This window comes from Lemur catta, chromosome 6 (genome assembly GCF_020740605.2).
Source record: "Lemur catta isolate mLemCat1 chromosome 6, mLemCat1.pri, whole genome shotgun sequence".
Lineage (NCBI taxonomy): Eukaryota > Metazoa > Chordata > Mammalia > Primates > Lemuridae > Lemur > Lemur catta.
The window spans coordinates 13,506,923-13,521,514 of record NC_059133.1 but is presented as its reverse complement, the minus strand read 5'-3'; the positions used below and the strand labels follow the sequence as shown (position 1 = coordinate 13,521,514).

General features: G+C 40.2%; 1 protein-coding gene across 1 annotated transcript; it reads left to right on the top strand.

The window, feature by feature from the left end:
* Positions 1 to 11,922: 11,922 nt before the first annotated feature.
* On the top strand, positions 11,923 to 12,455 carry ASCL4 (achaete-scute family bHLH transcription factor 4). The gene has a single exon (XM_045553018.1). It carries the CDS (start codon positions 11,949 to 11,951, stop codon positions 12,453 to 12,455), a length of 507 nt encoding a protein of 168 aa, XP_045408974.1. The 5' UTR covers positions 11,923 to 11,948.
* The last annotated feature ends 2,137 nt before the right edge of the window (positions 12,456 to 14,592 follow it).

Here is a 14,592-nt window from a genome sequence, read left to right as displayed (position 1 = left end):
GTGGAGCGCCGCTTCTCTATGCAGCTCGATCGAATCGAACGCCGAGCGATCGACCCACAGTTGCTAGGCGACCAGGGCTGCCGGTGCAAGCAAGGGGTGCGTTCTGAGTCGCCTAAAGCCCGGAGACTCAGGGTTTCAGTCTTGATGACATTCTCCTACTTGGGAAGCGTGGGTCCACACAAAGCCCCAATACTCGAAGTAAAGGATTTAGCCCAGAGAGTTAGCGGTGTTGCCCAGGAGGAATTGGGATTATATCCCGAATATTTGTCGCTGTATGTTACGCTTGAAGATTGTCCAGTTTCCCAGCTTCACGTCATAAATGGTGATGTTTGGGATTTTATACAAATTTCCTTCCCCTTTTCTCTTTGCCGTTCGTTCCCTACTGCATGTCAGGTACTGTGCTAGACACTGGGACTGCTGAGACGGCTTTAAAGGAAAACGGCCCCGAGCTCCAGAGGCGTGGACCTTGCAACTGCACCACACTGCCTGGCAGCGTCCCTAATCCGCCCAGCGGCAGACCCAGCAATTCCTCCTTGCATTCAGTTAGCGCTTATTGAATACATCTCGAACACGACGTTACAGAAGAACACTCAGGTCCTGACCTTCAACTGCTTGCCGTCTAGTGGGGACTGGTGAATTTTGAAAATTCAATCTAACATAAAAGAGCAGAGACATACACAATGTTTTGGACGAGAGCCAGGAGCGGTGTCAACTCTCATAATGTTTCCCTTCCTTCACTTCTCAGAAGGAGAAAGCACATTCCGGATGAGGAAACTGAACGTTGGCAGGTCACACTGGTTTCACTCTCTGTTGACAACGAATAGAAATCTAAATCGAGAAAGTCATCATATCACAAGGGAGAGACAGTATTCCTTGAAATACCACTTCGAACCTGAGGCCTGGAGGATGATGATGTATCTTATCCAGGGCTGAATGCTTGCACTCTCTCGGTGTCCCTTCTTTTTGAACAATTTTGTTAAGTTCAGCGGTGTCCATAAAAATTGGGTCAGATAAATATAAGAGCTAAAACTATAATATATATAGAAGAAAATATAGCCAAAAATCTTTGTGACCTTGATAGAGCAGAAAAATCACAAACTATTAAAAACTTGACAAATTGAACTTCATCAGAATTAAAACGTTTGGTCTTGAAAAGATACTATCAGCAAAATGAGACAAGCCAGAGATTGGGAGAAAATATTTTCAAAACAAATATCTGACAAAGGATTTTTATCTTGAATATATATTTATATTTTTTTTAAAAAACCCTTTAAACTCAATAAAAAGAAGACAAACAACCCAATTTTTTAAAATTGCACAAAATAATTGAACAGCTGCTTGACCAAAGAAGATATATGGATGGCAATTAAGCACACAAAAAGATGTGCGACATCATTAGATATCAAAGAAATGCAAATCAAAGCACAATGAGGCAACATTGTATACCTACTAGAATGGCTGAAGTTAAAAAGACCAACTATAACAAGTGTTGGTACAGATACAGAGCAACTGGAACCCTCACACTTTGCTGGTGGGAATGCAAAATGCTATATCCATTTTAGAAAACAACTTGGCAATTACAATTCAGTAATTACACTCATATGTATTTACTCAGGAGAAAAAAACATGTACAAAGACTTGTACACAAATGTTCATAGCCACTTTATTTTTAATAGCCCAAAACTGGAAACAACCCAAATGTCCATCAACTGGTGAATGAATAATGACTGTATACAGTATCTGTATTGTGGAATTCTACTCTGAAATAAAAAGGGAGAAGCTAGTGATCCAGGGAAACTTAAAAACCTTATGCTAAGTGAAAGAACCCAGACACAATAGGCTACATATGAGTCTATCTATAAGAAATTCTTTAAAAAGCAAAAGTCTAGTAACAGAAGGCATATAAATGATTGTTAGAAGTTGAGGATGGGTAGAGGGATGACGTTACCTACAAAGGGACATAAGGGAAGTTTTAGGGCTGATGCAAATGGCCTCAATTGTGGTGGTGACTATATGACTGTATAAATTTGTCAAAATTAATCAAATGGTAAACTTAGCATTGGTGAGTCTTATGATCTCAAAAAGTAGATTTGAAAAAAATCATGTCAGCATTACCAAAAAAATTGAAGCATTCTGACCCCACTCCCCAGACTAGGTCCACTGTATGCTCTCTCATTGTACCTATCTTTATTATAATTAATTAGTTAATCTTCTACCTTGCCAAATAGATTTTAAATTTTGGGGACAAGATCCATGTCTACCTTATTTAATGCTACACAACAAAGCACAATGCCTGGCACATAATAGGTGCTCAATGAATATTTGATGAGTGAAGGAAAATCAAAATGTCATAATTTGAAGCCATGCGTTTTGACTCACATATCTATTTACTTGGAGATGTATAGCAAACAGATGCCCAAATATTGCCTTAGCTGCTGATTTAGGATGACCTACCCCTTTAAGGAGACTCCTGGTGCCATTAAGATAATAAAAACAATGAAAGAATTAGATCAATCAGACAAGTAGAAATGAAGAGTGTAGCCCTTCTTTGGGAGCCCAAGTATAGTCATATGTTAAGGATACATTTTGAGAAATGCATCATTAGATTTTGTCACTGTAGGGTGTACTTACACAAACCTAGATGGTCTAGCCTACTACACACCTAGCCTATATGGTATGGCCTTGCCTTTAAGCTACAAACTTGTACAACATGTTTTCTGTACTGAATACTATAGGCAATTATAACACAATGGTAGTATTTGTATAGCTAAACCTATCTATTAACTGGTAATGGTGGTTTAAGCCTGTAGTCCCACCTACTTGGGAGGCTGAGGCAGGAGGATCACTTGAGTCCAGGAATTTGAGGTTGCAGTGAGCTATGATCATACCACTGGCCTCATACCTGGGCAACAAAGCAAGACCTTGTCTCAAAAAAACCCACCAACCAACAAACAAAAAACCATATCTACATATAGAAAGGTATAGTAAAAATACAGTATAAAAGATAAGAAATGGTACACCTGTATAGAGCAGCACCATTATAATCATATGGGACCGCCATTGTAAATGCTATTCATCATTGACCAAAACATCATTATGTGGTGCATGAATGTATTAGAAAGACAGTGAAATAAAGACATAGGGTACAATCAAGAGTAAACCTTAGAGATAACTGAAACCAAGACCAGATCACAACCATTAACATTTTTCCTGAATGTCAAAGACAGATGCAGAGGGCAACTTACCTTTAAAGGTCACCTAGCACTAAAAACAAGGACAGTAATGGGTAAAATTGGGCCTAGATTGAGCTGCTCAGGATCTTTCTTTCAACTGACCCTAATTAAGGATTCAAATCTCGCTTCTGATCTCTCATGGTAAGGAGGGTCTGGAAGTATGACTTTTTATGTGGTTAAACCCGTTCTTTAGCATTTTTGGGATTCTCCCCCAGAAGTCCTATACGATTATAATGTATTGTGTCAGATTCTAACTGATCCATTTCTTTATTTAATATTTGCTGAAAGGCATGGGAAGGCTAGAGTTAATTCAACAAATATAAGTTGAGTGTCTACTATGTGCCAGGCATTGCTCTAGGAAATGGGGAATAGCGGTAAACAAAATAGGCAAAAAATACCAGTTCTGAGCCAGGCACAGTAGCACACGCCTGCAGTGCCAGCAATTTAGGAGGGAGGAGCATCGCCTGAGGCCAAGAGTTGGAGACTAGCCTGGGCAACATAGAAAGACCCTGTTTCTTAAAAAAAAAAAAAAAAAAAGAAGAAGAAGAAGAAGGAAAGAAAATGGAGGCTGCAATTTTAAATGCAGTACACAGAGAGTCATTACTGAAAAGGTGACACACGAACTAAAGGAGGGGAGGGAATGATTCATGTGGACATCTAGAGGAAGAATGTCTCAGTCAGAAACAAGGGTAAGTGTACAAAGGCCCTGAGGCAGGAATGCCTGGCACGTCTGAAGAATTGCAAGGAGACCAGTAACTAGAACTATACTGTCTAATGTGGTAGCCTCTAGCCACCTGTGGCTATTGATCACTTGAAATGGGCCTCATTTAAATTGTATAGTTATTTTAGACTGGGGGAGTAAAACAGATCGATTGTATTATGGCCCCAATTCTTTAGCCCTTTCTTTTCGGGAAAAGGTGAAGTCTACTTGTCTGCCCCTTGAATCTGAGTTTGCCATGCCAGACATGTGCTAGAGCTCAGCTCAGCTCAGCTTAAATCCTTGACACTGGGGCTCAAGAACTAAATAGATGCTTATTGTTTCATCAGTGGCCATTCTGAGGAGGCGACCCTCCTTTTCTCGGCTCTGAGTCTCTGCTCTAATCTTTGGAAACTAATTCATGGGTATAGAAGATTAAGCACTAGTACTTGAAACATTATTTCTCTTGGATTTGCTCCAAGTACATTGTTTAACTCCTCTAAAGGCTGAAGAATTACTTGTTTTCTAAATGTAGCGGATGTGGAGGTAGAACTGGGGTGATCTTGTGTGTTCTTTTAACTCTTAGGACTTTAAAAGCAGAACACACATGGTGTCGAGCAGATCTGAAGGAACTATCCTCATTTCAGTGGAGGGTCACCCAGGCTGGGATGAATCCTGACTCTACTCAGGCTTTGGAGTAACGCCCCTCGAGACTGAGCAGAATAAGAAATTGAGGAGTGGAAAAAAACACACTCAAATATGTTTTTTCTATTTTCTCACTCAACACCATCAGCACAATAACACAGAAGACTTCTGTGCCAAAATGTGTGTGGGGTTTCCCCCACATACCAAGCAAGCAAGCCATTCTGCAGCAGATACCAGCTGGGTGTCCTCCAGTTCAGTTCCAACACTACTATCTACCTGGAAATAGCATCAGATTCCGCGGGTTGAGGGCCCAGTTCCACAAGACTTCCTCCCCTGCCCCATCAGATACCAGTTGGAAGTCCAGGCCTCTGGAAGTTCTGACTGACTGGCTTCAAGTTGGGGTTCCTATGGCCCCCTCTTTGGGTTCAATTAATTTGCTAGAGCAGCTCACAGAACTTAGGGAAAGAAATTTACTGTTTTTTTTTTTTTATAAAGGATATTACAAAGGATATGGATGAAGAGATGCATAGGGCAAGGTATGGGGGAAGCGGCGTGGAGCTTCCATGCCCTCTCTGGGCACCACCTTCCAGGAACTTCCAGGTGTTTAGCTATCCAGACACTCTGAATCCTGTCCTCTTGGCCCTTTTATGGAGACTTTATTGGATAGGCATGATTGACTATCGTGTAGAAATGTAATTGGACAAAAAGGATGTGATCTAATGCTAATAGACTGAGTGGGGAAACCCAGCGAGTCCTGTCTGTTCAGATTCTTTCTGGCCTCTCTGTGAAGCATTCCTTCCTCCAGGGTATGGGGCAGGAACCCTTCTGAACTGAGGGTCTTATGACCCACAATAAAGTCAGGGGAAGATTAGAATCCTACCTTGGGCTGGTGAGAGGAGGTCAGAAAGAACGAGATTCTATTTTCTGAGGTCTAAAGTACACCCAGCACTATAACAAAGGACTGGTAACAAGGGCTATGGGAGTTATGAGCCAGGAACTGTGGATGAAAAGCTATATATACATACCTAGATACATACTTATATATACATATTAAATATAATATCACAGAGGGAATGATTTGTGGAGTTTAACCAAAGAAATTTTACTGTTGATATCTTTGATTTTCAACCTACAGGATAAGGTTAGTTAAGCTTTGGGTTTTAATTTATGCCTAATAATTTGATAATGGGGATATTTTTAAATTTGGGGAATGATTCTATTCCTAATTTATTTGACTGCATAACCTCTGGCCAGCTACATTAGAGTGGTCTTTATTAGAAATAGCAAAGAGAATCAGGAATGAGTTTTTGGCCTGGAGTTCACCACACTTTAGGGTTAATTTATTAATAACTGATGTACTGTTCTGATCCACTTTAGAGGTTTTATGGCTCAGAAACTAAACTGCCCATCTGTGATTCTAGGATGATACACAAAGGTGCAATAGTTGCCATTGAAGCAGGGTGGGAACTTGAGAGAGAAAAACAAGAATGTTATTAATGTTGGGAGGCTGAGGCAAGAGGATCACTTGAGGCCAGGAGTTTGAGGTTGCAGTGAGCTATAATGATGCCACTGCACTCTAGCCTGGCCAATAGAGCAAGAGACCTTGTCTGTCAAAAACAAAAACAAAACCCAAGACTGTTATTAATGGCCTCCTAAAAGTCCAACTGTAATGATAAAGGAAACTGAAAAAGTAATTGAAAATTTACCTCTAAAGAAGGTCTGTATGTTTTCTAGGATGGGTTTTACCAACCCTCCAAGGAATAGATAATTTCCATCTTTTACAAATGGTTGCAAGGCCTAGAAATAGATGGAAAACTGCTAAAATTATTTTTAAGAGTTTGAAATAATACTAGTACCAAAAAACGAGAGCACAAGAAAATAAAACTATAGCCATTATGACTTGGGACTGTAGGAATGAAATTTCTAAATAAAATGTTAACAGATTGAATCCAGCAGTGTATAAAGGAATTTTGATGTCATAGGATTCAATCCCAGGAATGCAAGGTGGCTCAACATCAGAGAATCTATTAAAGCAATTCACAATAAACAATAACAAATAAAAGAATAAAATATACATGATTATCTCCATAGATGCTAAAAAGCATTTTATAAAATTGAATCTGCCTTCCTGATAATACTCTTAGTTGGCTTAAGAAAGTTTCCTTAACTTGGTAAAAAATATCTACTAGATAGTGAAACATTAGAAGCTTTTCCATTAAAATTCAAAGATGCTAACTATTACTACTACTATTAGTATTGGACTGGAGATCTTAGGCAATGAAACTCAACTGAATAAGAAATGAGTTATATTAGAAAGGGGGAAACAAAACTATTAGTATTAGTAGACCATATGATTATGGTTTAAGAAATCCTAGAAAATCATCTTTTTAAAAAAACTATTAGAACTATCCTGAGTGGGTGTTGTTTCATACATTTATTCAAAACTCATTGAATTGTATATTTAACATCTGTGCATTTAACTGTGTGTAGAAAAGCATTAGAACTAATTAGAGAGTCCAGTAAAATCACTAAAGATTAACATGAAATAAGTCAGTAGCTTTGAATAACAGAAAAAAATCCTCTTCACCATGGCAACAAAACCTATGAAATATCTTAAACTAAACATAATAATAAATATGCAAGATCTACATGGAGAAACCTGTGAATTTTACTAAAAGGCAAAAAACAAGGCATGAATAAATGAGTTCTACTATGTTCATATATGGAGAGATACAATGTTAAAAAAAGTCAGTTTTCTCCAAATTAATGTTTATATTCAACAGAATCCCAATCAGTGATGGTCGTTTTGTTCCTCATGGATATTAAAAGTGCACGTTGTTTTCTTTGTTCTTCTTTTCCGAATTTGAGCATTCTTACCCAACAGTTCTTCCAGATGAATTTAAGAATCAGTCATTCATTGTGTAAGCCTTGAGTTTGGTGTCTAATTCACACCAAGGTGTCATATAGACAAGAAGAGGCCTGTAAAACTTGTGGTAGGAGAAGGTAGCCTTAAACAAGAGAGAAAACACAAAAGCTATAAGGAAAGGATTAATACATTTGACTACATCAAAACTTTAAATTTTTATATGACAAAAGACTGCATAGACTAGGTTAAAATTCAAATAGTGTTTGAGAAGGAAAGAAAAAACAGTAATAAATTGTACCTAAATATTTATGGTTCTTTAACTCTTGCTGTAAATTATGCGAGTATTATCTTTAAAATTGAATGTAATGGTACGAGAAAAGGATTAATAAGGCTTTCCTTTTTCTGCATGGCAATTTGACCTTCAGTTAACTTTCTGTTATCTGCTCCTCGGGGAAAGCTGATGCCAACTATGTTATTAGGCAATCTCATTTATATCAAAGCAATTACCTGATGGGTAAGTTGCATCTGGACTGGCACAACTATAAATAGCTGATAGGGGTGCATAACTTTGGGCTTCCCTGAGTATGGGGACTCTTTAATTGGGCCCCCTGGGCTCCCTGGAAGTTATGCCCATGGAGTCCTTGCAAGAAATACTGGCTCCTGAGGGGTAGGAGAGTTCTAAGTTAGGGCAGCTGCCACACCAGGCTGATGTGAGTCTTGTTTCCTTGTACCTGAGCTATTACTTGGCTGTAGGGGAGCTGGAGGGAGCAGCTGTGTGGATTGCTGCACAGACTACCACAAAGATGCCCAGGGAGGTGGAATGCATAGCTGTGCTCTGCTGCCAGCTGTCGTTCCTGATCTATATCCTCCTAAATGAATCTGATGCCAAATGGCCCATGCTAGTCTTAATGAGTCCAGATGTTTAGTTGTACCTAGGAAGACCCCTGGTGGATGTTGCCCATGGTAATACAGAGAATTTATACTTGAGCTATATAGAAAAGGAAGAATTGAATACAATCATGTTAGATAATCAATTTAAGATTTAGTTAACTACACCTATGAGAAATCTTACAGCTAGGATGAGATCACAATACCGTATAGGTATCCCTGCTCTCCCTTGTGGCAGCTGACCCAAATTGCTGGTATGGGGCCGGAAGGGTACGTACACCTCTGAGTCATGAGCCTAGGAAACCCAAATCTGTAATGTGATATCAGATATTTCATAAGAGGAGCCAATCTAAGTTTCTTCACTTCTCACATTTCAAGCAGGTGATGAGGGACCTGAGTTTTAGACATGAAAATTTTCCTCATCCTTAGAAATACCTTAAAATCTATTGAGCTTGATTTTTAGTGAATTCTCATTCCTCCTTTTAAGAGCAGATCCGAATAGGACTACACAAACCCAGTTCCAAGTGTTCTTGGCAGGTTACCAAATCTGTAACATGATCTAGCCAGCCTTTTGTGAGACATCTTTAAGTGGGAGAGAACATTTATCTGCGTCAAAACTGACTGGAGAGTGATTGGGAGTCAAAACTTCCTCTCTTGATCCCTTACACAAAGAAGAAAGTAGCCCCCACCCACTTACGCCCCTCATCATGTGAGTAAAACAGTGCTATGATCACTGGAAAAGCCACTTATTTCCAATGCTTTTGTGCTTTAGGAAAGACTCTGTCCGTATTCTTTGTGACCATGCAGTTATATCATCACATTACTTGGAACCTATAAAAAGACTACTATAGCATCAGGATCTGACCATTTTTGCCATTTTTGATTATGGTATTGGAAGGGGAGGTGGAGGGGGGAGAGAGAGAGAGAGAGAGAGAGAGAGAGAGAGAGAGAGAGAGAGAGAGAGACCTGTAGATATTTATTCCTCAGACACAGAATTTTTAAGGAGCCAGAAAACCTGGTCCAAGAGCTTGAATTTATAATGATAAGTCTGTTGGTTTGGGTCAGATCAGAGTGTCATTTGAGTTTTCTATACATTTTCCTCTTATTATTTTAAATTTCATTAAACTATAAAAGTACAAAAGTAATATGTACTGTTTGTAATAAGTTAAGCAATAGAGAGATCTATAAAGAAAAATGAACACCCCCCAATGCCAATGCTACCCTTTTTAGATAGCCAATGACAAAAAAAGAAATGTTTGGTGTGTGTCTTTCCACTTCATTCTCTGTGCTCAAACACATATAAAGAAGACATACACATCACGTAGAATTGTTCGTTTGATGTTCATGCTGTGTACATTACTCTGCAATTTGCTTTTTTCACTTAATGCATCATAGACAGCTCTGTAAGTTCTTACATATAGATCATACTCATTATTTTTAATAATAGCATAATATTCTAAAACATTAACCCTTTCCCTATTGATGAACATTCAGACTGTTCCCTTATTTTTTTTAATTATTACAAATGCTGCAATAAATATTATACATATATACATCTGTATGGTGTATTTATTCTTACAGGAAAAAATTGTATGGTTAAAGAGTATGTGATGTGCATTATTAGTTTTAATAGTTTCTTTCCCAGAAGCTTGCAGCAATTTCTGTTCCACCCCTTCCTCAAACCCTTGCCTAACATGGATGTTAGCAATCTTTTTAATTTTTGCCAATCTGAGAATGAAAAATGGTATTTCAACTGTTCTCCCTTTTGCTCTTTTCCAATCTTTTCTTTCCTCTGCAGAAAGAGTGGTCTTTTTTGAAACACAAATCTTACTATGTCACTTCCCTGCTCAAAATACCTCATTACCTTCCTGTCACTCTTAGAATAAAGGTCAAAATCTTTGACATGGCCAAAAAGCACCTTGTGGTCCAACAACCTATCAGCCTCTCTAGTGGGCTTTTCTCCTAATAGAAAGGCCTTTCTCAAGTCTGCTGAGAAATCATGATGACATATTAGGTTGTTTGCCAGTGCAAGCCTTATAGGGAGCTGCATCTTTTAAAATGCGACTAATTTATGCCTGAAAGGAATAATTATTTCTCATTTATTTGCCTTGTTTTCCCAGTTGCTTCGGGCAGATCATTTAGAGTAAACAGGGGGGAAGAAAACATGTTAGGGCAATCACTTTGGTTCCTGAGGAATAGGCAGAAGGTCTGATCATAAATGTAGGGGGTTTTTGCTTGTCTTGTTTTCAAGTCGGACTTTTAAAGTAGAAGATGCCTTTAATGTGCTGGTGTGCAGAAGAGGAAATCTGATTTTCAGTGTGATAACACATTCTTTCACATTAGCCAGTACAGTTGGATTTTTAATGGCACTTTCATCTTCAAAGCCCTTTACCAACACGGATGGATTAATTATTCATTTTTCGGTTGTGTGTAAAAAGACAAGTCTTCAAAGCCATCATCCTTTCTCCTTGGAATTGGGGCTCTCCACCTTTCAAATGTTGTTTTCTTGCCCCCAAGGGACAAAAAAATTGCATTCTTTTTTTGTTTTTAAAGAAGAATCCAATGGAAAAATACTCTTTGCACTATGGAAAGATGATGTTCTTATATCCTGGGTGGGATCAGAAGAGGTCGGGAAGCAGTATTTAAGCTGTGTTTACAGTAAGCACTGTGAGAAATAACCGGCTAAAAGTGTTTGTTATTGCTCTGTCTTTTGATGTGCTCTTTAAAAGTATTATATATGCATAAAATCCCCTGCGTTAAACATTAAGTTGGAAAATAATATGTGGACCCTTATATTCGTTGCTAAAGTGTTTATTTTTTTCTGTTCTCTTGAAGAAATGTCAAATTGAGCGTTTAAAAGATTTGGCTTTAGAGAAGAAAACCTCAAGCCTCCCCCCCCTCAGGGGTCCTCCTTCACTTGACACATAACCACAAGAGAGCAGTCTTTCCTTTGATGAGGGCTTCCCTCCACCTCCCCAGAAATGAAAGAGCAAGTTTGCAAACACTCTAAAAGCTCCTTCCATTAGACCTGGATGCCGGAAACCACAAAGGGCAGTCAAGTTTTGATTTTCAAGAAAGCCTGTGGTAACCTCTGGCTCTGCCGCCAGGAGATCTGTAGGTTCCTGGGAGGAGCTCTTCTCAAATCTTCAAGATTCCAGGGCTCTTTGCGAACGACTCATCTCTCGAAGACCCAGAGCGGTGGATTACAGGAGCTGAAAAGCTCCGGTGGTTTTGGAAGATTACTCTGTGTTTGGTGTGCGCTCACGTTTCCAGGCTAGGGGACCCAGCAGAGGAACTCGCTTTGTTATCTATTGAAATAAGAAGATCAGAGGGGAAGACCGGGTTTGAAGTGTGGATTAGAGGGTCCTAAATCTTTGCCTACTCCCTCCGTCTGGATCTTTATAAAAAGATCGAGGGGTGCAATGAACATCGGGAATCATGCAAAGTTCCCTTGACGCCGGTCCTGGAACCTAGCTTCTGGACCCAACACACTTCTCCAAACACTGACCTGCTGTGCCAGGCAGTCTGGATAGACCAGCATCTCTGCTTCGAAGATTTAAGTCTCATCTTCTGCTGAGAGATCACTGTCTTGGGTGATTTGTTTGCTTTTCGGCGAGTGATGGAGAAATGTAAAGCGGCAGGACTGCTGTCCTTGCCGTACCCCCTGCGCACCGTGCCCCTGGGCATGCCAGGGACCCTGCCCGGACTCCCTCGGAGGGACCCCTTCAGATTGTCCTTACGCCTGGATGCCGCGTGCTGGGAGCGGGCGCACGGGGGCTGCGCGCGGAGACGCCAGTGCCTGCCCCTGCCGCTGGCCGGCGCCTTCGAGCCCGCCTTCCTCCGCAAGCGCAACGAGCGCGAGCGGCAGCGGGTGCGCTGCGTGAACGAGGGCTACGCGCGCCTCCGAGACCACCTGCCCCGGGAGCTGGCCGACAGGCACCTCAGCAAAGTGGAGACGCTCCGCGCCGCCATCGGCTACATCAAGCACCTCCAGGAGCTGCTGGAGCGCCACGCCCGGGGCCCCGAGGGTCCGGCGGGCGCCGGGGCGGAATGCAACAGCGACGGCGAGTCCAAGGCGTCCTCCGCGCCGTCGCCCGGCAGCGAGCCCGAGGAGCGGTCCAGCTAGCGGGCGCCGACCCCAGGCCGGGACCCGCGCGCCCACTGCGCAGCGCGCGTTTGGGCGCTCTCCGAAGGTGGTCTGGTTTGCATTTTTAATCTGATTTCTTCTCCAGGCCTAAGCCTTAGGAAAAAGAAATGAGTACTTGCAGGAGGGAAAGGGTATTTTGACATTTAGGGTTCTTTCCCCCCTGCCCTTATTGGTTTACACGCCTGAAACTTACAGGTGCTTATTAAGAAAAGTCTTTTCTTGTACTTCTAAAATGCAAACTGTTCCAGATTCTGAGCACCTCATTCTAAATGCAATTACTCTAAAAATTCAAAGAGTGATAACTAGAATTTCCCACGGTCAGTGGTAAATGTGAGTAAATTATATACCTAAATATTAAACCTTAACCAAAGAAGAACTTTACCACTACCCCCACCAAAAACAAAAACAAAAAAACCCTAAGGAAAAAGCCCCAGCCCTTAAGATGAGAGGAATATTTTCTTGCATTCCATCCTTTGGGAATTGTATTACATTTTTAATTAGAAAAAAAGACAATTTTTTAAAAAATTTAATTGACGTGGTACTTTGGGTTAAGACCGAATTTGACAGCACACACTGTTGACTATGTGAATGATATGGCCCTAGAGAAGCCATTCTGTTTGATACTTACTGTTTTATCAACAAGTGGCCACTTGGAAACTTTGTAGCATTTAGCAGATGATAAAATATCTTAAGAGTTAACCATCTCTTTGGAAGAGAACCCAGATTTGTATGAAAACTTATTTTCCTTCTTGGTTGTTTTTGTCCACTGTTTTTTCCTTTTCCTTGCATTCCCCTTTGTAGTTCTCACTCCATCTAACCTTTGGTTAAACTAAAGTGACACTGTGACTTGAAAAATAAAAAGGAAATATACTTGAAAGTGCCTTTTGACGGTTAACCTGGATGGGGAAAGGGATGTGGAACAAGAGAGATGGATGAAGGTTGGTACATCTCAAACTCTTTATCACTTTGAGGGCTTCCAGGTACCTTATACTGAAATTATGTAGCAGCTTCAGCTATGCTAAAAGTCTTTTTAAAAATATTTAATTTTGCTTATTTTTTTCCTGAGAAACAATTTTGAATTCAGTAGGTAAGTGAAATGCTTGTTGACATATGAAGGTAAACTTCTCTCTAAAGTTCATCCTCTAATATGTTGAATTGTCCTTTCCCTGAAGGCAGCTTTGGTATGCAGGGGTGGGCAAAGGGGGTATGGAATTGACAAGGAGAAACAGCACTTTCCAGGTATTATTTCACTTAATCCTCATATGGCCTCATTATCACCTCCTTTTACAGATGTATCGACTGAAGTAGGCTACAATTCAGGGGGCATCTTTTCCATGCTAGGAATTTTGTTGTGTGCTTTTTTCATTTTGTCCTAATTGTCATAAATTTATGGGGTGGATAGTACATACATTTTGTAGTTTAAAAAAAAAAAAACGAAGCTCAAAGAGGTTACATACCTTGAGCAGTTTCGTGTTGCTAGGATTAGTTGAGCTGAGACCCAATTCTGAGTCTGTCTGACCCCAAAGCCGGGGATTTCTTTCTCCCTTACCAGGCTCTCTCTTGCTGTCATTGCTAGCTGGGTGACTAGAGCAAACGTTCCTTCTCTGCAACTCAGTTTCCTTGCTGCTACTATTTCACAGAACTGTAGGTGAAAGATCTTGGTAATCTGCAAGGCGCTAACCAATGATAAGTTAATAGCGTTATCATTATTTGGGGAAAATACTATTTCTCAGTTGTATGGAAAGTAAAGCCTGGTTAAGAATAATCTCTAGATGGAGTTGGTGTGATTTCTTCAATATTTCAAAAGATAAAGTTCTAGGGGACATGACTTGAATACTGAATCCAGTTTAAAACCTATAATTACTAGTATCTGTAATGATGACTTACAGTGGAATTCTATTGCTTGGGGCTGCATAGATAAATGCTGTGCAGTGATTCACGACCAAACTTTCACTTTTCTTAAAAGCTAAGGCCTTTTGGCTTGAATTAGCAAGATGTATCAGTTATTTTGGGTCACCCATTACTCATTTAAATCCTCACAAACTCCTACATTGTATCCACTGTGCTTTCTAGGTAGGTTGTTATTTCAAATGGAGGCTTCCATGAAGCAAGCCTA